Source organism: Rhopalosiphum padi, chromosome 4 (genome assembly GCF_020882245.1).
Source record: "Rhopalosiphum padi isolate XX-2018 chromosome 4, ASM2088224v1, whole genome shotgun sequence".
Classification (NCBI taxonomy): Eukaryota; Metazoa; Arthropoda; class Insecta; order Hemiptera; family Aphididae; genus Rhopalosiphum; species Rhopalosiphum padi.
Window position 1 is genome coordinate 50,481,616 of NC_083600.1, and position 27,232 is coordinate 50,508,847.

General features: G+C 27.3%; 1 protein-coding gene across 2 annotated transcripts; it reads right to left on the reverse strand.

Annotated features, from left to right (window-relative positions):
* Positions 1-9,304: 9,304 nt before the first annotated feature.
* LOC132929532 (low-density lipoprotein receptor-related protein 1) lies at positions 9,305-26,136 on the reverse strand. 2 transcript variants are annotated; one of them, XM_060994926.1, is made up of 10 exons: positions 25,781-26,136; positions 17,499-18,007; positions 14,859-14,989; positions 14,488-14,731; positions 13,475-13,774; positions 12,698-12,872; positions 10,742-10,866; positions 10,534-10,644; positions 10,229-10,376; positions 9,305-9,518 (listed from the first exon to the last, which is right to left on the reverse strand). In XM_060994926.1, exons 2-10 carry the CDS (start codon positions 17,911-17,913, stop codon positions 9,434-9,436), a joined length of 1,734 nt encoding a protein of 577 aa, XP_060850909.1. In that variant the 5' UTR covers positions 17,914-18,007; positions 25,781-26,136; the 3' UTR covers positions 9,305-9,433. The 2 variants fall into 2 exon arrangements, with proteins under 2 accessions (XP_060850909.1, XP_060850910.1); XM_060994927.1 differs by lacking the exon at positions 10,229-10,376 and having other exon boundaries at positions 25,781-26,130.
* Between the last annotated feature and the right edge of the window lie 1,096 nt (positions 26,137-27,232).

Consider the following 27,232-nt stretch of genomic DNA (forward strand, 5'->3'; position numbering starts at 1 on the left):
TACGTAATGTTCTTATTTACACGTAATCGATAATTTAGTATAATATTATAATAATAATTAGATACATATTGACGTCGTCGTCGCCGGTTCGCCACTTATCGCGTTGCCCTCTACGACCGATACTATTTAGTATTTACACATTGTACATATTACATATGTATTATACTCGCGTAATTGCTGTAGTGCTAACAACACAGCATCATTGTCTACGAGATGATTATTATTATCACCATTCGATTTTCGTTCTTAATCACCGGATCGTTCGCGAATACATATAATAATATAATTAAATTTTTCATATATTTTACGCCAAATGGAAATTTATTAAATTACAAACTGTAATAACTGTAATATGGTATACGACTGCCGTGTTTAATTCAAAAATAGGAGTTAAACAGAGTACTTTAACTTCATTTTTAGATATTTCAGCGAACCCTAAATTTTTTGAATTAGCGCACATAGAAATATATTTTATTTAAGATTTTTTACTTTTTTACAAAATTACCGAAATTAATTCTTTTTATGAAAAAAAAACTGTTTACTAAATGTAATATTGATAGCTTATATATTATATTGTTGTATAAGAATTTTAGGATAATTAATATGTAATATTATTTTTAATAGTTGAGTACAATTATTGCTAAGTATAATAGGTAAATATAATTAGGATTTGGGATTGATTTTTGATATATATATATGTATATGTTTAGGTATTCGGATTTTGATTATATGTTTGAGGTTCTAATAGGGGAGTGGTTCGAAGCTACCCACGGTTATATTACGTACCTATATTAATTAAAACGTATAGCAACAGAGACGATTGGCCCAACTAAAGGGGAGCCGGAGGACTTAGAGTGGCTTAGCCCCCCAAATTGTATAGATTATTTAAGATTTATTAATAATTTAAACATAATATAGTGAGATACATATCCTATACAATATGACATAGAGAATTATTGTAACAGAATAATTCAAAAGTAAATTATATAAAATATAAATATATAATATTAAAGTTAATTTTGCAAAATGTTTTTTTTTTATTTATTTATTAGCTTCTAATCAAAAACTATTACAGCTCTACAATATTATGATATTTTGGTCAAAATATTAAATTATACATTATGCAATTACTTAATACAATCGTTAAACTATATAGTTTACGTATTATACATAACTGAAAGAGAAAAAAAATAGAGATATATAATACAGAATATAGATAATGTTACCTTACTTATAATGAGTTACATAAATACATAATAATAGATAAATATGTAATTTAATAATAATATTTTTATCTAATAAATATTATGTGACATGCGGCACCTAACCAATGGCATTGTGGCGGTCATTGTCCAATATTTTAGCGATTAAAAATAGACAAAAAAAAACTTATTATTTAGTATTTTTAATATACCAAAAAAACTTCCCTAATATTTTATACCTAGTTGCGCCAATGAAAGGGACATAACATTTTTTTGTTGCCATAAGTCATCAGAGATCAGACTCCCAGAGTACTTCAATTATTTTTTTTTCAAGTCCAGTATTGATATAACCCAATGTAGAGGATAATTGTAAAAAGGCATTTTAAAACTATAATATTATCATCAGTTAACTCAAATCAGTCAAATAAATTTGTAAATTTTCATGATTTTTTTTCGGATCCAAAGTAACCTCTGTCTTCGTTAATACATAGGTAAACATAAAACTATACTTGTATTTAATTTTAATAAAGGTTAGATAAATTAATTATTACGAGAGAAACGACAACAATTTATTCTCTTCTCGATATAATTTCACTTTATTATTATTAACCTATTGGTCATTGATATTTCATGAATTTATTTTAATATATCAAAATATTATGAATTTAATATTTGTTGTTGAGAATGTATAATCAAATACTACGGAAATAAGATATTGGTCGGTAGGGTTTGGCAGGGACAGTTAATATTATAGGGGCCTCAGTGATCGATACTCCCAACTCTCACACTGAGGTGCCACTGAAGTTAACCTGAACTTTAGGTTAGTAAAATCGAGAGATCACTTAAACTATATATTACATATATAGTATTTACATAATATTAAATAATATGATGACATGATGTCACTATAATTCATAACGATAAGGCATATGAATAAGATACTTTTATTCCTACACGGCTGCATCTGAATACCCGATACCTAAAACCGGAATTACACTAATTCCTGACTTCTATGATACTAAATTTAAAAAAAAAAAACCCGATCATAATAACATAATGTTATTAACATTATAATGCATTATAATATCATCTATATTTTAACCATATCAGTAAAATATTATGTTTATTGCAAATAAAAAAAAAAAAAATTTGATGAAAGAATAAGAATAGTTATAATATCGTAGTGCGTATAGTAGTATAGGATTGGAAAACAATCAACTCCGTGATACAAAACATAAAAGTGATAAAAGCTAGAGAGTATAAACAGGATATCAACTAAATTTTTCGACTGTTTAAATTTTTTATTTATCAGTAGTCATGAGGTACATTAATAAACACTAAAATCTATTGAAAAAACCTGAAAACGATATCGTATCTATAGACTGATTTTTCGAACATAATATATAAATTATACAAGTATACCTCTACCTATTATAAATTTATTATATGTTGGAGTATACTTTTTAATTTTTACATAGGTATCCGAAAAAAAGATTAGCAAAAAAATATAGAACTGTTGACAATTCAGTACATTCTTGGCTTTAATCACTCTTAAATTCTTATTTAATTACATTTCTAACAGCAGTGTTACTTTTATTGACATAAGTACCACAAATAAATGATAAATTATTGCAAACTTTAGCTAAAAATATCAGTTACCTGGTATTTCATATAATGGTAAGAATAAAAAGAATAGAATAATATTTACTTATACTTTGTTACAAAAATGTAATCAATATATTTGTATACTTATTATTGTAGATGTATGATTATCGATTTTGACCTATGAAACTTAACTAGTATGAAAATCAATTAAAATTTTATATATTCATGAAAATAAAATTATTAATTTTTATTTCTAGAAAGTAGACACTATTATAATATCTACCATGTAGCCAGGTGTTAAAATTGAATGTTGATAATGATGGAAGAATCAAGAAAGGGAACTGTGAAAAGAGAGTATATATTGCCATAAACAAGCGGTTCGCGAAACCGTGACGTAAATTATCCGTGTATTAAGTTCTATTGTTATTGGTGTTTTCAGTAAAATAGCGGTTAGTTTTTGGAACAAAGTCTTAGAAAATATCTCATATAAAAGTAGGCTGCTATAATATATATACACTATACAGTCATATACAACTATATAAATATAATACGTAAAATACGAAACTAAAAAAAGTAAACGATAAATATTATGATAATAGGGAAAAACTGGGGAAAAAATTATATGTTCCTTTTTTAAGTATTTCGATTCTATGAAAAAGTTTCTATTGTATTATTTTGCAACTTTAATGATTTCGTATTTTTATTTTTGAATAATATGTTGTACTTATATAGATTATATTATTATGTTTGGGTTATAGATTTATCAATTTTTTTATTCTTTAAAATTCAAACTAAACCGTTTTTTCATATTAGACAATCTATATATATAATATATTATATCCACTCTATATAATAGTAAAATCTATAAAGTAATATAGATGTGCATCACGCATTATTATCGTATTTGATATTTCTATGCTTGAAAAACATCGATCAAGCCATTAAAACTAATAGAAGAATTGGTGTCACATATAAGTCATTAAAATAAAAGGATAAGCGAGAAGGTTGACTGTATCAGGGCCTGGGGGATGAAGGCCACATAAGAGGTCTTAGTTGATTTAATGAGTAACAAGCTGCATTTAATTTATTAATCTTCGAAGATAAAAATCTATGCAGACGTTAACTATAATAAATGGTTTGGTTTGAACATTTTAACTCTACACATAATGATTACATAGAAATAAAAATACATTACACGTCAGTTGCCAGATTTTGGTTGTATAATAAATAATAACTTAATTTGATAAAAAAATATAACAGCCAGTAATTAACAAAGTACCTACCTATTTAAGTATGGGTACACGCAAACTAAAAATATAATTTATAAGACTTTGATCCTTCTCTAAACAACACTGGGCGGTGAAAATGGTACTTTTTATGCTAAAACCCATTCTATCGTAGGCCATATTTGTCAAAAATTAGTTATTTTATGTGCATAATATATAGGTACACTTACTGCATATCCAGCGTGTTCCATTAAATCTTCATGAATAAAATAAAATATTTAATACTGTAATTAATTACCTATACGTTTCGATTATTATCCTTAACAATATAAATCAATACATTATATATAGGCAAATAGACAAATGTCATATAGGTAGGTGCATTTATAAAATGTATCATCACTATCAAAAATTCAATATAGAATAGACAAAATAATACATTTGTATATTACTTGTTATTATTATATCGGTTAGCACCTAGGTATAAACTAAATCAGATGTATAGATTATAGAAACAGCACTGGTTCAACACGAAATTTCTCTTTTGTATTTGGCATAGGGACTATGGAGGGAGAGCTAAGGGAATATTTTATACTTGTAATAAATATACTATTTCTATTACGGACATTACGATAACTAATAATATTTATATTTTTTTGTCTATAAATAACTCAAAACGAGTCTACATATTATCTATTAGTCTATAATGTTCTAAAAATTATATCATGCATAGGAAATGTTAGCATGAGCAATCAGTGAAATTTTTAAGTATCTACAGTTTTTCGGTTTTATGTTACTATCGACCAAAAAAACAAAATAGAATTTTTAAAACTGGTTTTGCGTAAAAAATCCTTAAATTTACGTTTATTTTACCCAATGATTTTGAAAAATTCTGATAATTTGACCTCATAAAATACAAACTAAAAAAGTTTTCTATTTGAAACCATATTCAAAGTTAAAAATCGAAACATTTTTTTGATTTTTTTATGACATTTATACAGATACAAAAATACAAGCTCTGTTCTAAATCAATAGGTACATTTATTCATCGCTTTGCTGAGAATCTAAAATATTTATCATAAGATATATTATAGCTACCGTTATGAATAGATCTATTGACTTCATTTTATCGTCATTGTAGTTCCATATCTGACTGTGAAGTGGTTATGTTTAAAGTACCTACTTGAATTCTCTGCAAAGAATTTTAATTTGATTCATTTTGTTTATTACTTAATAACTTGAATTTTAAATAATTTAACAACGTAGTTACAAAACGACTTCGTATAATAACGATTTGTTTAATTAAAAAAAAAAAGGAAAAACCATAAAAATTAGTGTAAGAAATAAATTAGAAAAATACTTATTTGGAACATACGCTTTAAAATTATGTTTATTATTTTTAAATCACATATGGTTGTAATGAATATATTTTTAATAAAATTTCACACAATTTAAAGAACTTTAAAAACGTTTTTTAGGCGTCACGTTCGTATAACACATCAGTTGTCATCGGTATAATCGGACTTCTAATACAGTCATACAGTGAACGTACATAATAAAAAGTCTATACTGTATAGTGTATAGTATAGCACTATCTTAATAGTATTTTAATGGCGTCGTTGTTTCCAACGCGACTATACTAACAGATTGTTAATTATAAATAATATATAGTAAATAGAAAATAGAGTGGGAAGTAAATGATGACAACATTCTATACCCATCAAATAATTTAACAATAATAAATCTATACAAGTAAATATTATGTAGCAGTCCTTGAAGTTTTGAGAATTGTAAAATTAGTGAAAATATATTAAAATATTATACTATACTATTCATAATGAAGAATACTTTAATTATACTTCTTACACCATAAAATATATTTTAATGATTTAATCTTAATTACATCGTACACAGAAAAATTAAATACAAACTCAAGCATAATATCTACTATATATAAAAAAAAAATTTAATATAATATTAAATAAATTAGAGCTTAAAAAGGAGCAAAAAATTTTTTTTCCTATCTATAAATTATAAATAAACTACTGTAGCGGTTCTCCATCTTTTTAGAACCACGACCCAAATTTTTCCCTGAAATTCTATTGTTATCCACATGGTTTCACTTTTACAGGATCAATAAATATATCTAAAAAAATATATAATATATAAACAATACTATATCATTTAAAAAAATGTTCACGACCCATCACTGAAATACAAAAAAAAGTATCTTCTAATATATCTTTCTAATAATTCTTCTAAATCATATGATGATAAATTAGTAAATAGTATAATTGGTATTTCTCAAGATTACTTTCTATTACGAAAACCTGCATATGATATGTTTAGATGAAAAAGATAGGTATCAAATGAAAAAAAAATATATTTATAAATATCATAGATCGTGTTAATAATAATTAATGTATTGTTGTAATATTGTTTATTACTTCATTGTCAGCGGATCATTAATTTGTGATCCGGCTATACTAATTCATCATCACACTCGGTATCCACATTGGTAACATAATAATTACAAGAACAAATTCACAGAAAACCATAAGGGCACGATCAACAAAAAGTTATAACTTGATTGACATTTGACTATTGGATATTGCAAATTCATTTAGCAGCGTATGAAACTAAGAATTAAAGACTACATTACTTGAATTTTTATTACAATATATTTTTTAATAATATGTTATAGTTATATAAAAAGAAATTTTTAAAATTAAAAATTTTAATATATTTTGAAAATTTAATTATGTTTAAATGATTTATTTTTATTTCACAAATATCAATAATAATTAATTATTTTATAAAGACTATAACATAAATATAAAATAAGTACTTTCTCTACAATAATTTTGGCTTTCTTGTGGTTTTGTACAATTTTGTTGCTGTGAATTATTAATTTTAACGTATTTATTTATTTCTACCAAAATAGAAATTAATTCTATATGTAATGACGAGTTTAAAAATTATAAAATTAAAATATATAGTATTTCGTATAATTCATCAATTTTAGAAAAATGTAATTTCTTCATTTTTGTGTAAAAAATATATTATATTTTATATGTACATATTTAATGTTTTTATTTTATAATTGTATATTTCAGTATACAACTTTACAAATATAGGAAGTGTATTATATTAATACTATTTAGGTAGGTACCTAAAATATGTTTTTAGTTCAATAGTTATAACTTATAAACATAACCGGCTGCCAGTTTCACGCTCATCAGATTTTTTTTTTTTAATATACTCATACTAACAAGTAACAATACAACAATGTTAATACAACTAGATTTTATTGTAAGTACTTTTTTTTTATTTTAACTCCTGTAATTTCCAAACACTAGTTATTAAAAATACAAATCAGGATGGTGTAAGTAATTTACATCATTATTTTATTAAAAAAAAAAAAAATGTTGAAAAATATATAAATTTATTTTTAGTAATATCTAGATAAAAAGTGTTTAATTTTTTTCTTATATCAGTTAACTATGTTTTCACAACACTAAATATAAGCCATACTTATAGCGAGTTTATACTACTTATGGGCATAACGTGCAACTGATTTATGTTATCTTATAATATTATAAGAAATAAAATAAATAAATTTCTAAATTATTCAACTATTATAAATATAATCAATTTAATTATAATATTAGTAACTAATCATTTATGATTACAAAATACACAAAATAATCATAAAACGATGTAGGTCACTCCCTAATATAATATGATAATTTTTTTATTATTGTATTGAAATTGCCTATCCATAACTCCGTCTTTGTGTAATATTATTTAATGTTAATACTTTACTCTTGAGTATTGATTGTGTCTGTCACCATCTTTTGGAGTAGTAAAAATGCTTCAATTATTTACTTTGAGGGTTGTATCTTATGCCAAATTGAATCAAGTTTATAATTTTTAACACATACATAATTATTATTATGAAAAGAAATGGTTAATACAATAATACTAAACGCATGATATTTAATGTTTAGTTATTGTTCATACGTAAATAAAGTAAATAGAGAATAAAAACATTTCAAATTACAAAACTTCTATAATGAAGTTATATACTTATATTATTTTAAAGTAATCAAATAATTACAATAAGACATTATCATTTATCTGTGATGATATATTATTAAATTAACAAAATTTATTGCGTTCCGTTTCAAGCATACGTTGGATATGGGCATCTAATATAGCACCTTCCTTTGGATATAATAATAAATAAGCGTCAAATACTATATTATAATAATATTGTAATATTCTATAGTTTTTTCATACTGACTTTTTTACATGTTTATCAAGTGTTCTCATAGTTTTTGAATTTTTCGTATTATCCAGAATCGTATTTTCAAGTAGTTCAACATTTTCAGATATAAATAAAAATTCATAAATACTTAAAAAATGCTATACTATAGTTATTTTTAAATTACACAATACGCAGCCAAAAACAAAATCATCAAAAACTGGTTTGTGTATTGTGTTATAATCCACATTTCTCATTTTTTTCTAATTATTTTGAAAAATACTTAGGATTTTTACTTTTGATTCTCTCTTCCCTCATATAATCTACTAGATCTGATATCAAAAATCCTATTCCAAATTGAAGATTGTCTTCAAACAAACATTTTTATTTAATAATATACTTAATATACTTTGTAAAATAAATACAATGATAAATCTACTCAGAATTTAAGATTGAAAGTGTGTAGTTGGCCAAATAAAAATGTATGTAGTGATAATTGGACTCATGTATTCAGGCTTCTTTTTAAATTGTTTAGGTTTAGGTAGAGGTAGCTAGGTTCATTTATCGGTTAGCTCCATGTCTAAATGCACAGTATATCTATGGAAAAATCATAAATTTGTATTTATGTCAAATATTGAGTGTTGAGTATTTGAAGCAGTTTACTTGAGTCTTTAGTTTCTTAATTTAAATGTATTATTGACCATTGTATTTATATTATTTTATCAGACATAAATATTATACAAGATACAACAGTAAATTAAGTTTTGAAAATGTTAGAAATACATAAACATTAAACTGTAATCTATATGGTCATTTAAAATTGTATGTTTGTGTATAAAATACAAAATTAGAAATTATTAGGATACATCATAATATGTATCCTATTAATTACGAAATACGTAATTATGATATTCTTGTTATTTTATCCTATTTGACATATTACACATAATATTTTAAAGTACTTTTCACACATTATACTTCTATTAATTTAATAATTTATCCAATTGAAGTTTAAATATTATATTTTATTAATAAACACTAAGTAATTTACAACATACAACAAATACAAAATATATACCTAAATAAATATATAATAATAATTCAATATACATATTATTTTTAAATTTTACAAACTAACAATTAGTTTTATTGTTAAATTCATTTCCACAGTCTTCTATTTCATCACAAAGTGTATGGATTTTTACACACCGGCCATTTCTGAAAAAAAAAAAATGAATAAATACCGTGTTTGTTTATGTATAACATTATAATAATTTTTTATGATGATTATTCAAAACATGATTAATTTCTAAAATTAATATGAATTATGAATTTTAAAATTGTTAATAACTAATTTAAAAAACATTCATAATAATTTTAAATTTGTAAACGTTTACATACATTGTATTAAAAATATATTTATATGTTAAACAAGTATCGCATTCTAGTTTCTACAGAGGTACAGTAATAGGTATTAATAGTCAAGCCACGCTCTACAGACATGCGTGCGAATTGTGCAAAATATATTATTATAATTGCAACAATATAGTGGAATTTTATTATAATTTATAATAATTTGTACCTATATAAATAATATAGTTATTATTATAAAAACGAAATATATTGAATAATTTCGACTACTTGATAAATCTTATATAAGAAACCATCGCTGCGTGATGTATTATCATTTTGAAAGTTAAAATTATCATAAAAGCCAAACATATAATAAATTGATTATATTATAAACCAATAGCGAATAATATTGACAAATTTGATTTTCATTCGACAACAAGTGTTATATTATATTATTATTTAGTATTCTAAGTAAAAAACAGTTGTGTCGCCCGAAAATTCTAATAGAAACATGGTGCTCAAAACAATCGAAGACATTCGTGTGAAGGAGCATATTCGTTCGATGCAATATCTACCTGCAAGCTTTCTCATTACTCCTGCAAGGCCCTTCACATCCTAACGGTTCGTCAGACTTGTCTGTACAGTCTGGGTATGCGTCACAAAAATGATCGTAGATCACACACTCATCGTTTGAATTACAAGCAAATTTACCGTCTTCGCAATCTAAATTTTTTTTTTGTGTGTTTATTATATTAATTATTATGTATATAATATATTAATATTATTTATTATCTTTGTAATATATTAAGTTATATTTAATTATGATTTATTATTGTTTTTTAATTAATTTATCAAAAATGCGATAAACGTATATACTTACGAGTACAATTCAGTTCGTCGTGGCCATTCCAACAGTCAGACACGCCATCGCACATTTTCGTCTTTAGCAAACATTGAATGCCACATCGGAAGTGTGTCTCGAGATCACAAGCTAAAATCGAAAACATGTAAATATATTGGCGTTTCTTTTTGTGTACTCGTATAATAATATTATAATATATATTTTTTATGCAGCAAGCAATACTTACGACAATCTTTTTCGTCTGTCTGGTCTAAACAATCGTAAATACCATTACACTTCGCTTTATCCGATACGCACATGCGGTTTCCACATTCAAACTCGTTTTTAGAGCATGGCGAAGTATCCACACAACTAAAACCAAAACAATAATTACATTGTAATTTATATTTTATACATTTCATTAATTTACTGCTGTTAGTATTTGATAAATATTTCGAATTTGATGAGAGATGATGAATTATATTGATATACAAATATGTTCGTATAGACTTTTATTAATAATTACGTTGTCCTAGCTTATTATTATACTTAGACCTGAAGACTAACAAAATATAGATATTATAATATAGTGCTTTCAATCGAATTCAACCTTAAATAAATACAACATAAAAAGGGGATATCTAAATGTTAATCCCAATTCGAAAGTTTTGAATATTATTAATAGGTACAAATTATAAAAGTAATAATTCCAAATTATAAATAATTCAATATGAATTTTTTTAACAATATTTCTTTAATGAATCATAATAATTATTTATTCACGAGATAAAACAATTATTTTTTTTTATCGGGAAGTGGCAATGTGGGTACATATGTTTAGGTATTTATGGGATATGTATAGTTAAATGATATTATGTTGTGGGTTTGAAACGGATATTGTGTACAGAATAAAATAATGTGTGAGTGGGTGGTAGAAAAAGATCAAACAGACAGTATTTGATAATAGTATATGTAAAATGTAAATAGATAAATCTTAAATCAAATAGATATTTAAATTAAATAAGATGCATTATATGAAACCAGACATGACAAAGATAGCTGTATAACTTAGAATATATTATTCATATTTAATAAAATATTCAATATATCGATGACACGAGATTAGATATTGTACTAAAATCCCATAAATATCATGTAAAACGTAGTTTAAATATGGTCTCTACTTCTTCAAATGATGATACAATTAGATATTATATACTTAGATGATTTTAATACGTAAAAAGAGACGAGAGTATGTTATAATAAAAAGTAATAAGATATTTTTAGAAGAGGGAAAATGAGTGAAAAAAAATAAAATAAGAAAGTTTGATTCATATATTTGGGAAACATGAAATAAGGAACATTAGAACTAATATTTATGCGTACATAAACATTGCGTGATGCAGTTAATGATGGAAACTAAATATTAGAAGTATCACTTTTTTATCCGTAGCCTACACAGTTTTTCGAAAATATAACAAAACCTTATCCGCATTCCTTGTCGAAATTTTAGCCGCTATTAATCTTTGTATCTTTCCCTTCACACCGGTTTTAATTGTTTCCACTATACTAACTAAAGAAAAAATTATTTTCATTTCTACATATACATATATACATATAATACAATATTCTAATTGTTTATAGTTATATTAATCAAAATAATTGTTATAATATGCAAATATTACATTGTTATTATTTTATCACTTTACTTAAATGCCTATATGAATAATTTTAGATGTTGAGTTATATACCATAGTAGTGCTTATTACGGTAAAAGTTAATAATAAAAAAAAATTATAATTGTTTTAGAATAATTTAAAAACTAATTTCAAAAAAAAATTACTAACTATTGTTTGATATTATGTCAAAATAAGAACTTTTGTATTCTCTTAATTTTGAAAAACCTGTTTGAAAAAACGATTACTATATGAATTTGAATGGATTCACAGTCGCGTATAGTGTATTACGTACAAACCAGTTTAATTTAGTATTTTATATTCCAATTAATTTAACTTAATAATAGTCATTAAGTAGTAACTACCGAATGACCAATTTTGGTGGAATTTCAAAGGAATGTTGAAATTTAAAAAATATTTCATTTTTACCGTCTACAACTTTTAGTCGAATCATGAATATTGTATGTATGACTCAATTATTTCAATATATATATAATTATAATTATTATAAAATAACGATGACTTACGTATACGCATTTCTATGAATATTTTGACAGTACTGGGTGTTTATACCACATCGTCCACCACATCCAGTTAAATCCTTTGTATCTAAACTTGGTAAACACTGCAGAATCCCTTCGTCTCGATCGGCCAAACATACTTCGTCTTCTTTACATTCGTCACAAATCCAATTATCTTCAACTGAAATTTTAAATAAATTTAATCGGTTGTAAGATAGTACCTACGTTTTACAGAATAAAATTGCAAGTACCGAATAATTTTAAAGCACACAGACATTTTCATTAATGTTCTATGGCTGATTAAATTTACATCCTTGTTAAAATTTAATCAAAATAAACATCATATTAGAAATAGCCTAAAGCCTGAACAGATTAAATTTTTAATTTGAATAAATACAATTATTGTAGTTGTATAAATAATTATTATTGTTAGTATTGAACGTGTTTTAAAACTTTTTTCGATTATGATGAGAATAAAATATAATAGGTTTTTTTTCATAATACTTAAAATTTAAACATTTCTAAGCATACGAGACCCGCCCTATATAATATTATTTTATTACCCAGTTTTATATATTTTTATCTATTCGATGAGACAAATAGATTTTAATCGATATAGGTATACGTGTACATATTGAATACATATTATATAATTGAGTCGTAAAACCTACCTATATTTTATAATTTTAATAAATAGTTATTGTAATTGTCTATTATTTTTTAAATACGGGCAGTGGTTTTTGGGTAGAAAGTAACTAATTAGTGGTGGTTTTATATAGTTACCGTTTTCTGTGACTTTGTTTGTCGGCGCTTGTTCAATTACTTCTTTGCTGGTTGATGTTGAAATCGGTGGTGGGACTGTGAAATATTCATCGAGGTCTGAATTTTGTGATAGATATATCCGACAAGGCATCAGGTCCAGATCACTCTTATTGCCCGGTATTAGCAGACACCGGTCTACGCTTGTCGGTTCTCGCGTGTCCCTAGTTAGACATTTTCTGGTCCTGGTAGCTACATAGTCTCCGGGATCTTCACAACCACTCCATTCAGACCAATCAGTCCACATTCCCAATTCGCCACTCACTATTTCATAGAAAACAACGTTATGGTTTTATAATATTGTAGATGGTTTTAATATTCAGTAGTTGCCAGTTGGAAGTGATTCACTATTTATATTAAAGAACTTTACAGTATATTATTGTACCATTTGTTCAAAGCGATATAGAGTCCTACAGATATATGTCGTGATTCTAAAGTACCCAGCGTAGCAAAATCGACACTACAATCTTTCACTATGATTCGATTACTGAATAGTGTAAATTTCAATAATTTTTACAATTATTTGCCGTTTTTAATAAACTTCATTCCAAATTTAAAAAAATCATTTATCTTCATATAATACTGATATGGCGTAATTTCCATATGCACGATTCATGTGTAATTACATTATCAATATCGAGATCAATATAATGCTGTTATTATCTATATAATCAGTTCATTGAACACCAATATGTCTAATTTTCGTGTTGTGATAAAATCGTGACTTATATATATATGCTTAAAAATTGGTATCCACATTCTTATAGATACAAGCAGGTAGTTTTAACAGCTGTATTTGGTGTTATACTTTTTAATCGGGGCCTACGAAAATCATTTTGTTAAAAAAAGTTGCATAAACACAGGCGAGGCGCCTAAAGCGATAATTTTTTTATTTCGTAGCAAATTCCAACTATTTTTCATTAAATTTGTATATACTAATTTTGTATGGTGCAATTAATGAGAAGGTATTTATTTACTTTGAAATCCAATAGATTGAACGTCCACGCTGTAGTTTCCTAGCCAAGTATGTCCATGTTGTATGCGAAGAGTCTTCAGGAACGCAATACCGATCTGCCCAATGCCAATAGCAGACTCGGGTTCTTGAGAGAACTTTATCTCGCACTGCACTTGAACACCTTTTGCTTGACCGGGACTTAGATCAATCACCTCACAGCCATCATACCACGGTGACAGTTCACTGTTTCTGAACGTGTCGTCCAACTACAATAAAAACAGTTTAGTTATATTTTACTGTCTGCTCTTATACGAACAATAATAGAATGAAATACAATAGTATACGTACTAACTATAGTAGCTGCTGTACTATATAAAGCTTATTTATAGTTACCTGAGTCGTGATATTGGCACTCAGTGCTAAAAACTCGGTGGAGTTTCTATCCACAAAGCCTATCGTGTACGGGATATTTGTAATTTGAAATTCTCCTTCTACTACTAATGGATATTTCTCTTTATGTGGAACTGTAAAAATACAAAATAAAAAGATTTAATAAAAAAAAACTATGAACATTTTTTAAATGCAAAATATACTTAAATTATTTATTTTAATACTATCACGGGTGCGCCATAAAATACGATAATGATTTTTTTTTTAAATTTTAATCAACAGTGATGGGCAGCTTACGACGAGACAAGTAAAAAGGTTTGGAAAAACTCACGATACGATGATCTGCCTATTAATTATTAATATCGACGGACGACGTATACATACTATATATATACCTACACATAAAACATACGATTATACATATTACTATTGGTTTTTGGTCAGGCGCACGTACGTGCTTGTTGAAAATTAAAATCTATATACTATCGGCCTCGGGCGATGAATTAAAAGATGCTTGTATTATATTAAAAACATTGTATAATATATCTTTAAACAGAACCTGCAATATCGAATATTTCGTGAGCGGTTTATAAAAAAAAAAACACCCGGAGAACCTAGTTTTTACGGGTAATTTGTTTTCATCAATAGCGTTATATTTTTCAATTGAAACACGATGGTCGAAATCGGCATTGCGCATTATATTATTCATCAGTTCCTATTCATCATTCAGTGCTCATACTTATGTATATACATGTACGTATATATAATAATGAATATAATACACAACACACGCGCATCCTACACAAAATGTATTATATTATGTGCACTATCGATATTTCGGTATCAATCGATCTCGGTACGTAATCTGATTGATCTATAGGTATGTCTATAATACGGTGCGTGGTGCATTATGTGAGTTCTACCCATTGTGTTGTCTAAATCGAATTATATACGTATTTATTATTATATGGCATATTGTAACGGATCGCGCGTTCATGTCTTCGTTTGATGTACACAATAATAATAATAATAATAATAATAATGATAATAATAATATAGTAATACGAGCATAATACTACGTGTAGGTATACTGCGCTGTAGACAAACGTATATTCATACAATAATATCATTATGAATCTAAATACGAGGGCGCCATACGGTTGCGCGCGGGAGGGAGTGGACCAGCATCATTTCCCCTCTCCCCCGTTCGAGGGTTTGACGGAATTAAGATACGCGTGTAGTATATGCAGATTGTAATTTTTGAAAATAAACACCAATACAGTAGACGCGACTACCTACCTATTACACGATATGGTATAATCATTATATAGGATTATATGTAATAACTTAAATTTTTATAGTCAAATTATACATTTTCAATAATAACTATAGGTTTTACATTTAAGAATAAGATGTCAAAACACAATATAACAGTTAATTTTGTTTTGATAAAAAACTACATGCTATCTAGTACCTATATATACTTAAATCACAACGGTCAACGACATAATATAGTAAAATATAACAATGTAAAATGTTACATTTTGGGCACTAATTATATTAGATTTTTTTTTCTTAGGGTTTGTTGGTTTTTATGACCTAATCTCATATTTTTCAGTAATGATGCCTTGGATTCTGTTACAAAATCCGAACCCCCCTGCAATTAAACATATTTTTGTAAAGCATAAACGGTACAGCTCCAGCCTCTGGCCAGCTGCTTCATCCATGGAACACTCGTAATTTACAATACTTTATAAATAGCACGCCCCACGTTATAGGACGTCACGCACACGTACATATTATTGTATTGTATAGTAATAGTGAATACGGTAAACCGATATGTCAGAATTTTACAAGCGAGCCGTTTTCAATATAATATTATTCAATATTGTAAAATATAATACCTCGCGTTTAAATAAAAATTCCTATTTTCATCATCGCCATAAATGTTATATAGGTAATATTATATATAATACACAGCTTATGGATTAATACATTTAATACTTCTGTGAATAATAAAATGTGTCTAATATTTTTACTGCAAATATTAAGATGTACTTATAACGATAATTGGAAATTATTTATTTTTTTTTTTTTCTATATACTTATCACGTGACGTGCTGAGAATACTATATATAACATAATTTAGGACTCACAACGGCAGTGCTGTAATAACTAACGGTCTGTAGCTCACAAATCGCACAAATTGAATTATTAAAATACAATATGGAAGAATGCCCAGATGTCTGTTTATGACTCGAGTACAGACTTGCATCACGAGAATTTCTGAAAAACAACTACGTATTATACTCGCGAAAGTCACTAAAATTCTAGCCGTTGAGCGTCATCGAATCGTATAGAAATATATTGCCCGTATATATAATATAGGTACACGAGTAACAGAGTATGCCTACTATATAATATACCTGCGATATCATAATAATATTGTATTATGAAATAATTCATTAAACGGATTGTGTACGGTGGTTTCCGCTCCTATCAAACATATTTAAATAAATTTTGTATATTATCATCACATAATAATAATAATAATATCACGTGCGTATATTATACACTGGCCCGTCGGCGTACCTACACACAATCGTCCATATAGGTATGTATATATAATATATATATAGGTACCTTGTATTCTAGTGATGTACAACAGCACGCTGGTGGTCAGGCATATGAGAGCCGTGAAGAATAGAAACGTGTACAGGACGAACATGTTGGTGTGGCACATGGTCCTGGGCGGCGAATTGCACTTATGCAAATGCGGTATGTCCGAGGGCGGCTGCCAGCAGGTACACCGCTTGCCGGGCTGTTGCCGGGTCGCCGGTTGGAATGCGGCGGGCGTGGGCGTCGTCACTACCGCGGCGGCGTTGGTGGCTGCGGCGGTGGCGGTGGTTCCGTAGGCGCGTGGGTCGTAGATCGTGGACACCGCGGTGCCGGTGCCGCCGCGGCCGCCCGTGTTGTCCTTACCGGACAATAACCTCGCGGCCAAACACTCGTTGGCCATCCGCTGGCCCTCCTCCGGGTTGTACGCCGGGTTTTCCATTATGTCGCGACTTTGACGGTGGTGATCGCGTCCCGCCGTCGCACAAGTCGTTCGGTCTAACGACACGCCGGCTGCAGCACCGGAACGTGATCGTCTGAAACAGTGACGAGAACAGATTTTAAACTATTGTTCGCCGTATATGATAATATAATATAATAACAGCAGTTGTGTGTGTGTGTGATGTGTACGTATTTCACGGTGATATTATATAGGGGGGGGGCGAATATTGAAAATTAATCGCAGGAGGAGGAGAAGGAGGATCGCTGTTCGGACACGAAATACGCACCTATAAGTGCAGTTCCAAGAGACTACCTATAGAGTATAAATAATTACAACTTTTTTTTAAAAATTAACTAATAAACAAGTCCGGGGAATAATATCTCTGAAATAGTATATCTCTATGACGGGGAGGATATTTAAGACTTCCTCCCGCAAACTCCCCCCCCTTGGTCCGTCCGTTTGTGTATACGTCATAATGATATCATAATATATTTACCGCATACAGTCGGACGTGACGTTTACAACTCATAACATACACACTACCTATATTTATTTATATACGGTCTTTCGGTTCTATCGGGTTCAGCGACTCTCATTTTATACGCACACACTCCTATATAGACGACACAATAATACAAATAATAATAAATAATAATAGTAATATTATATACTGCGCCTATTTATATTAATATATATATATATATATATATATTCTATTGCTAAGGGGAAAATGGAAAACCGTCGTCTCGCGTGTATATCAAAACGGTAACGTGGCGCCGCCGGTGGAAATTTTTGTTCCGATAATCGTGGACATCACACTCGCATTGTGATCGACTATATTATACAGGTACATGAATGAAACGTCAAAAATCCTATTGTCGAGTTTATTATTTTTCTTTTCAATGGGTCATTAAATCGTTGCCCGAGCATATAGTCGTAAAGTACATGTGTCGACCAGAATAATGACTGAGAGTAAATATGGAATTTTTCACGTGGGTGTGTGATAGTCTGAACGAAAACATCACAATAATAATATATACATTATAATATACCTTATATATATATTATATGCCCACAACCACACCACCATAATGCCGGTCTTATGGCGTGTTCATGGGCAATGTCCAAGAGACGTCGCTCGATTTGCATAAATAACACATTTACGAGTCAATATAATATATACCTATATACATGCATGGAATATATATATATATACACACATTATACAAGCTGTACGGTTCATAGCTGTTGTTGTTTTTTTTATTTATTTATTTAAATTGTTGTTTAGGATATTCATTAAGCGCCGAACACGTTTTAACTCTTAACCGAGAGTGAGTCCGCAAATTAAATAAAAAGAATCTGAAGAAAAAAAAACCGAGACGTTTTATTAAGTGCCGGGGCCGTTTAAACATTTAATCGGCCGGTTATTTAACGTGAACAACTGACTATCCCTTGTATTTTTAATGACATATAAAAATTGTACAAATAAAATTTCTCGGTAAATGTATAGGTTTATAGGTAGGTAGTGACCGATACACCTCGAACGTTTTCGCCGCGGACCAAGAAAACATCTTCAGGCGTCTGCGAGAAATAAAAAACTAATGACTAATGATGACGTCCGTGAGAAAGTCTATTTTATTAACATTAAAACAGTAAAAGTTCATTGAATTTTTTTTTTATTTATTATATAAATGAATATATTATGCAAGAAACCAATTAATTATTTTTTAAGAGAAAAATCGCGAGACCTACGATTAATGCAATATAGCAAATTTAATATAATATATTGCAGTTAAACGGAATAAACATATTTACTATTAATTATAAAAATAGAATATCGTATCGAGTAGTAATATACCAATATAATTGCACATGATATTCGCACGTTTTTAGAGATGATCAACAGCTTAATAATTTAATAACATTATTAATTTCAAATGTAATATTAGATACAGGTATATATAGCCATATAGGTACTTAATATTAAGTATGTTATTTCATTCATACGTATATAAGTTATAGAAACATATATCTAGATTTTTTTTTAATAACAATTTTATGTTTCATAATACATCCCATTATACTTATCCGGCTATATATCTACTATAATTTAATAAATTACACCAGTTTCAATAAATCAAAATAATGAAACTATATTACTGATTTTGTGATTTCAATCCTAGAAAATTAATTAAAGGCATAATTATATAGGCCAAAAATTAATCTAGTCATTATAACTACTTTGAAAATAACCATAAAATCATGTATATGTATGAATGCGATAAAAATACAATTAATATTCTGAATGACGTTCTGTTAAAATTGACCATTTATTCGTATAAAAAGGGAGATCATTTTTACTATAAGCGTTTTTATTACATTATACATATACGTTCTCGAATAAGTTGTTTTTATTTGTTTAAATATTTTTATTAAATGTACTAATTAATAGAATATGAAGCTGCAGAAAGCCAACAAACATAATAGAGTAAGGAATTTTAACATTTGAAAATAATCGATATGCATCGTAGAAATACGGTGTATAGGTGTAACTAAATTATTTTTTAAAAACTATTATAAAGAAATTAATGTACTTATTTAATATTATACAGTTTACATCATTTTTTTTAAAAAGAAGCTATGGTTAGGTTCTAAATAAATGATTCACTTTTAAGGTGTACAATACATCAGACAAAAATAAATATCGTCCTTTTTAAACCTCAAATTCAAAATGCTTTTGTATTTCTTTAAATTTTTTATAAGTATTTGGTTTGACTATAAAAATATAAAATAAACATTTATTTTAAATTGAATAGCTTATTGTCACATTTGGAATAAGAATAAACCCAATATATCTATATCATATACAATATAAATATAATAGATAAAATGGCTCTTTACAGAAGGAAATATTATTGCATCAAATTCTTTTATGAATTTATGGAATTGTATTTTTAAACGTGAAAAAAAAGGTAGCAATTTTTTTTCTTCTTTTTACAAAATAATTCCGTGCAAACAAAAAAATAAAGGTGGTCCCTAACATCCAGGTAGGTCAAGTTCTTATAACCATTGTTCTCTAGATTTCACACGCCATAACATACCTCATGGGATCATAAGTCATGAATCGTTAGAGACTGACAATAATAACTGTTAACTTCCTACTTAGTCAGTAATGTCATTTAAGTATATGTTTGGCACCGCATGCACTCAATTGTAGAAACGAAATTAACATCAACGCATTATTATTATTATTATTAATGATTATTTGTATAATATATTTCTGTGTAGGACCTTACTCATAATTAATACTTCATCATAATCAATTCAAGTCATTTTATTATGTAGTGATCTATTTTTTTTTATATTTAAATATTATAATTTAAATATACAGTTTAAGTGACATTGTAGAAAACAAATAAAAAATTTATCGGTCTATAGTGTCTATACAATTATGAAAATAGTTTTAATTAAGTTCAATATAATGTGATACAACGTTAAAAAGAAAAAAACCAAAATAATAATACATCTATTCATAAATTTGATTTTAATAATTAATATAATTTTAGTATACCTAATTGAAGTATTTTCCAAGATATTTTCAACTATTTATGAGTTAAATTGTCTTTAGTGCATAAAAATTATTTTTTTCACCAGTTATTAATCGTGACATGCTGTATAAGCATTGATCTATGGTTTTATAAAATTCTAGTAAGGTTTAATTTTTTTTACCAACACTGTTAATTTATATATTATGCGTTATATTTATATTTTATGTATAATCATGATATTTTACGAAAATTGGTAAAAATTACCAAATAGCTCGTAAAAAATTGTACTGTTAATTGGCAACTGCCTACTTTAAATGTACCTATTAAACAAATATATAGGTATAGAAATTATGTTTAGAATTTAGCTTAACAGATTTAAAATGTAAAACACTAACATTATACTTGTATGGTTAATATGAGTTTATATCTTATATAGAAATAAAACGTCTAATTAGTAGGCATTTTTTTTTTGTGCATGGTATTATTATTCTCAAAAACAAAGTTTTAAATAGTATTATAGATACAAATATTAATTGAAAACATTTAATAAAAAAGTATCTATGCCAAGCCACCTGCGCAAATACTGTACACAGATTAATTTTAATTATAAACGTGTTAAATTATAGAAAAGAAACAAGCTATACAAGTTACAACTTTTAAGAATAATTTATCATTTTTAAATATTTAAAATTAATATCTGCGATTCATATAATTCATATTTTCCTAATACATTTTCACTTAAATATGTAGATGCGTGTATATATGATATGTAATATGTTTTATACTTATATACAATGTAATTTGCATGTAAACAACTGCATTTTTTTATTTTTAAGAGTGAGTATAAAATTGCTTTGTATTACATACGGTAATCGATAATTAAATACTTAACAATTAGGGTTTGTCAGTTACAGTTAGAATGTTATTATTTTTAAGACAATGAAACATAAAAGATGTAATTATCTACTAATCATTGTATTACTAACAATAGAATAGTGAGAACATTTTCAATTGACTCTGTGAAACTTATCAATAAATTAATGTTTTTCAAAAGTATGATTCGTTTAAAAAATAAGTAGGTTTGCCTTCGTACGTATACTTATAACAATATTGAAATATATTAACTACAAGCATAATTCAATGTAAAAAAATGAAAATGTTTGTAACAAGTTTTAATAGATTTAAAAATGTTCATATATTCATGTCTTCAATTGTTTGAGAAATATTTTGTAAAATTGTTGACAGTAATGAAGTTAAGGATATGTTACCTCACAAAGATTATGAATATTGAATATTTTATTATTATAAAAAAAAAAAAAAATAATGAGATTTTTTTAAATGAGATATTCTAATAAAACTGTTTGTGCTAAGAAATATAAGATAATGTGGTTACTGCTGTATAATTTATTTAAAAGTTCGGAGATGTATTAGTAAATTAAATCAATGATTTCATTATTAATTACATTATCTATATTTATTTATGTATTTATTTTAAAGACTTTTTTTTTATTTGAGGCGTTTAAATTTTTAAATAGCACTTTTATTATCCGATAAGTATTATAATTAAAAATAATAATTAATAAGTTAATTTTTTAAATAACAGTTCTAATCTGCAGTGTTGTATTTACGGGAGTATATGAAACAAATTGATTTACTCCTTTTATTTTATTAGACTTTATTATTTTCGTATAATTATGATATAATAAGATACAGTCCTCCATAATTTCAAAAATAATATTTAATTTTAATTTTTGTTAGTTAATATACAATGTTAAATTGTTAACAAACTTATAACCTATATTATAAGTTTAAAATTATAATCAATACTACATAATATATATTAATCACTATTACAAATTTACCAACATATCTATGACGTCATTAATTCTTATGATGTAACCATTAGCAACGAAAAAAGTATAACAAAAACTATTTAATAATATAATCATTTACTTGATTTAAAAATCAGAATTATACTATTATAGAAACACAATTCCAGTTAAGACCATAGTACCTAGTACCTACTAAGAAACTGTATATAGTGATTATTCCTTTTTTAATGATAGGGTGGAACAAAACAAAAATTGTAATCAAACGTATCATTTACAAAATCGTAAAATATATTTATAATGGTTAATAAAAAAAATTAATTCGAATAGAGTTATTGATTTTTTTTTATTAGATACTTATAAATAAACATTTTCTATGAATTCATAGACTAAATAAAAATGAACTATGTCATTGTACGGTTATTTAATGTAGAAAAATGTGTACTTAATTATCCAAATTTATTTTTATTCAGTTAACCAGTTAATAATTATTCGAAACAATTAAAATATATTACTCGGTTTTTTAATGAAGGTTTATGAGTAATTTTAATAAATTATAATTGAAGATATTAAAAAATTAATATATTTTAGTATAAAATATATATATGACGTATTAATTTTAATCGTATCATAAATAAGCGCCATGTGTTATTTATAAAAAGTGGTGTAGTGCCTACTGTTATACTGTTACAATATATAATATAATATACACATCATCAAAACACCTTTATTTAAATATACGTTTAAAATAACCTAGTCAATGTTTTTTTGTTATTATATACTCTATGAAATCAATACGAAAATGTAGATTGTAAATGTATCATATTTATTCATTTCTGCATACATGTATATTTTTGTATCTACGTTATGACCAATGACCTAATAAGTTAATAACTAGGAATTAGCTTTCCAGTGTTATCTATTAACATTAAAATATTATTATACATCATATTTATAGAAAAAATGTTTTATGCTTAATTACGATTACAACCAATTATTTTTTATCGAATACAAACTGATTTAAACTTGTTAAATACTTTTGTTAACAAGATTTTTATTTATTTTATAAACGTCTGCAGCTTAATTAAGTAGGAATAGTTTCTGAGCAGAAATATATTTATACACACTCAAACCATTTGAGTCAAACGTACTACGCATAAGAACTTATAATTATTGTCAGAAGATTATCTGGGTACTTATAACTTATGAGGTAAACTTTTAACTTGTATACAATTGAAATTTCAGAGAATAAAAGGAAGTTTTATAAACAATGTAAGATCAATAATATTTAATAAATACTCAAATAATGATTATAAAAAAAAAAAACCAAATTTAAACGTTGATATAGGTATATTATAATATAATACCATGAATATCTAGATACTGACTTAGCATAGTACTTATTAGCTTTAATATTAAACATTGAAGCTATAAATAGATACGGTTTAGTTTAAATTTTAAAATAGTACCTATATACTATGTCATTTACTGGACGTATATAATTCATCAATATCATTACTTGAAGTTTATCTATATGTATATAATACATCACAGAACCAACCTATATCCCCTAATTTTAGGATGCAATAACTTTTTGATAGCTCATTTCGTAAATAAACAAACTAGGTAAATCTCCCCTATCTGTTTTTCGCAAAATCTGAGATAAAAATGTATTTTTCTTTCTAAAATCTTACAATAATATTGATAGTAGTTAATAAATTATTTTTAGTTATTATCAAATAATCACATTTTAATTGAACTTCATAAAAAATTAAGCAATTATAACATATTATAAAACCAAATAATTATACGCGAGATAAAGTAAGCTAAATGTCGAATTTAAAACTTAATAGTATTGGGTTTGTGCGTATGTTATATTAAACAGCCGATGTGTATAATATATCAATACATTATTAACTCAAATTACTAAATGGCAAGAAAAAAAATTAGAAACGCAATGCAGCGTGGACAATCAAAAATGTCTCAGACATTCCACGAAATCGTACATGTCGGAACCTGCGTGTGTTTAAAAATTAACATATTTTTTTTATACGTTCAACAATCTGTCTATATGCATGACATTGTATTCTCACGACACACATATATAGTTTAGGCACGTAAACCTTAATCCCAATAATATCTATACGGTATTAATATTTTGTGTTTTAGTAACTACCTATATATAAATCTAAGAACAGGCTAGCAGATTTTTATTTTAGATAAATTAACAAACCCCCAAAATGATTACACCCGATAAATTTTTCACTTTTGTTTCAATCCCGTGCAGTGTAAACTGTGTGGACTCCAGTAGTCCAGTGTACAGATATTTAAATATTTACAATCTACTTCGAAAGACTATAAAAAAAACACATCGAAATACTATAATAACTATTGTAAAATATTATTGCCGATTACGACACGGGTGAGCATAGTAAAATTTCATAATATACTATAATGGTTTATAATATTATATAATGTAATGTAGCTTACCCCGCGTCGTGGTGGTAACTGGGTACGTGTGTGGCCAAATTTGGCGTTTGCAATTATTCAATGATCGCTTGAGGATCTTCTTCCATTCTCACAGACAGGCGATGGCAATAAAAAAAAAAAAAATGTGAAAAAAAATCACTACGCGTATGTAATAGGAAGACTGACGTTATAACCGTACAATATCGAGTTAAACTACCACTAAACCGTTTTGAAAAAAAAAAAATTTGATAATCACAATAGGTCGATCAGCGCGCGTACTATGTATATTAAGGTATGTCGACGACGACGACGTGTTGCGATGTTGCGAGTCGTGAGTGAAATAACCAACTGAACCGAACCGGCCATGCACCGGATGGAACTACCGCCGCCGCCGCCGCCACCGCCACCACCACTCACGCCCTTGCCACGACACAGCGGTTGGCTCCTTCGTAGAATGTTATTAATGCGTTCCTAAATACGACAAAACACCTGTGTATATACAGCACACCACCTGGTACCCCCCCTACCAACCCCCCACCCATTCATGGCCACACACATCTTCCCCCTCATTCGTCACCGACGATGACAATATACCTTTACGTTCGGACTTAGGCACCGTTCGCACGCGCAAACTGTACCAGAAGATGAACAGACAAAAATAAACTGGTTGTATCTACGCAGGTATACCCATGCGGTATGTAGTAAATAGTATATCGTGCGTAGGCGTAATATTATATAACACGCCAAATACTTTTATCAACCGCCCAAGAGTAGAGACAAAATTTTAGCTATTGGTTTATTATTATTATATTATTATTATTAACTGGATTTATGTATACAGAAACATTATTTTTTAACAAATTCTGATATGTACAACTTTTTAAAACTATTGTTTTTTTTATAGAGTTTTTATAGAGTCTACCCTCTAATCGAACGAACGCATAGCTGATATTATGTTATATTTATTTATTATGTACAACATACGATTTAATGGGGTTTTTTTTTTTTAAAGAATTTGTTTGCCTATACGCCCTGTACCATCAGCTGTTACCTCACTGCGGCAGTTCAATTACCGGGCACACGCGATTTGGGAGGAGTTATGAACGGAACAGGGAGGTCTTCCTCCCGAATGGAGCCTGCGCGGCGGATCCCGCCTAATCCCCCGGTCGGCACGTATATAATAATACATTATATTTCGGTACATGGTGGTAACTCGTGCCTATAATACAAAAAACGTTAGAACCACCAAAACGCGTTCACGCTTAGACGTCGGATTGCGTCAATGCTGTCAATTGTATATATTTACATAATATTACAGTCGTTATGGATTTGTTATATATATATATGCGGTGTTCAAATCAGCCCCTGTCGTTCCTCTACTTACTACCAATATATCGCGTGTGCAAAAAAAATGGCAAATGGACGCGGACGCGATATATACCTAATATTGTGCGTATATACTATTAAAATTAA

What these genes read in the sequence shown, in the direction of transcription:
- LOC132929532 (XM_060994926.1), bottom strand. Translation starts at nt 17,913, where the DNA reads ATGGAAAACCCGGCGTACAACCCGGAGGAGGGCCAGCGGATGGCCAAC. An exon ending in GTACATCACTAGAATACAAG is followed by an intron (nt 14,990 to 17,498) that starts GTACCTATATAT and finishes GTATTTTTACAG; the next exon opens with TTCCACATAAAGAGAAATAT. An exon ending in TCAATCTATTGGATTTCAAA is followed by an intron (nt 13,775 to 14,487) that starts GTAAATAAATAC and finishes TCTATGAAATAG; the next exon opens with TGAGTGGCGAATTGGGAATG.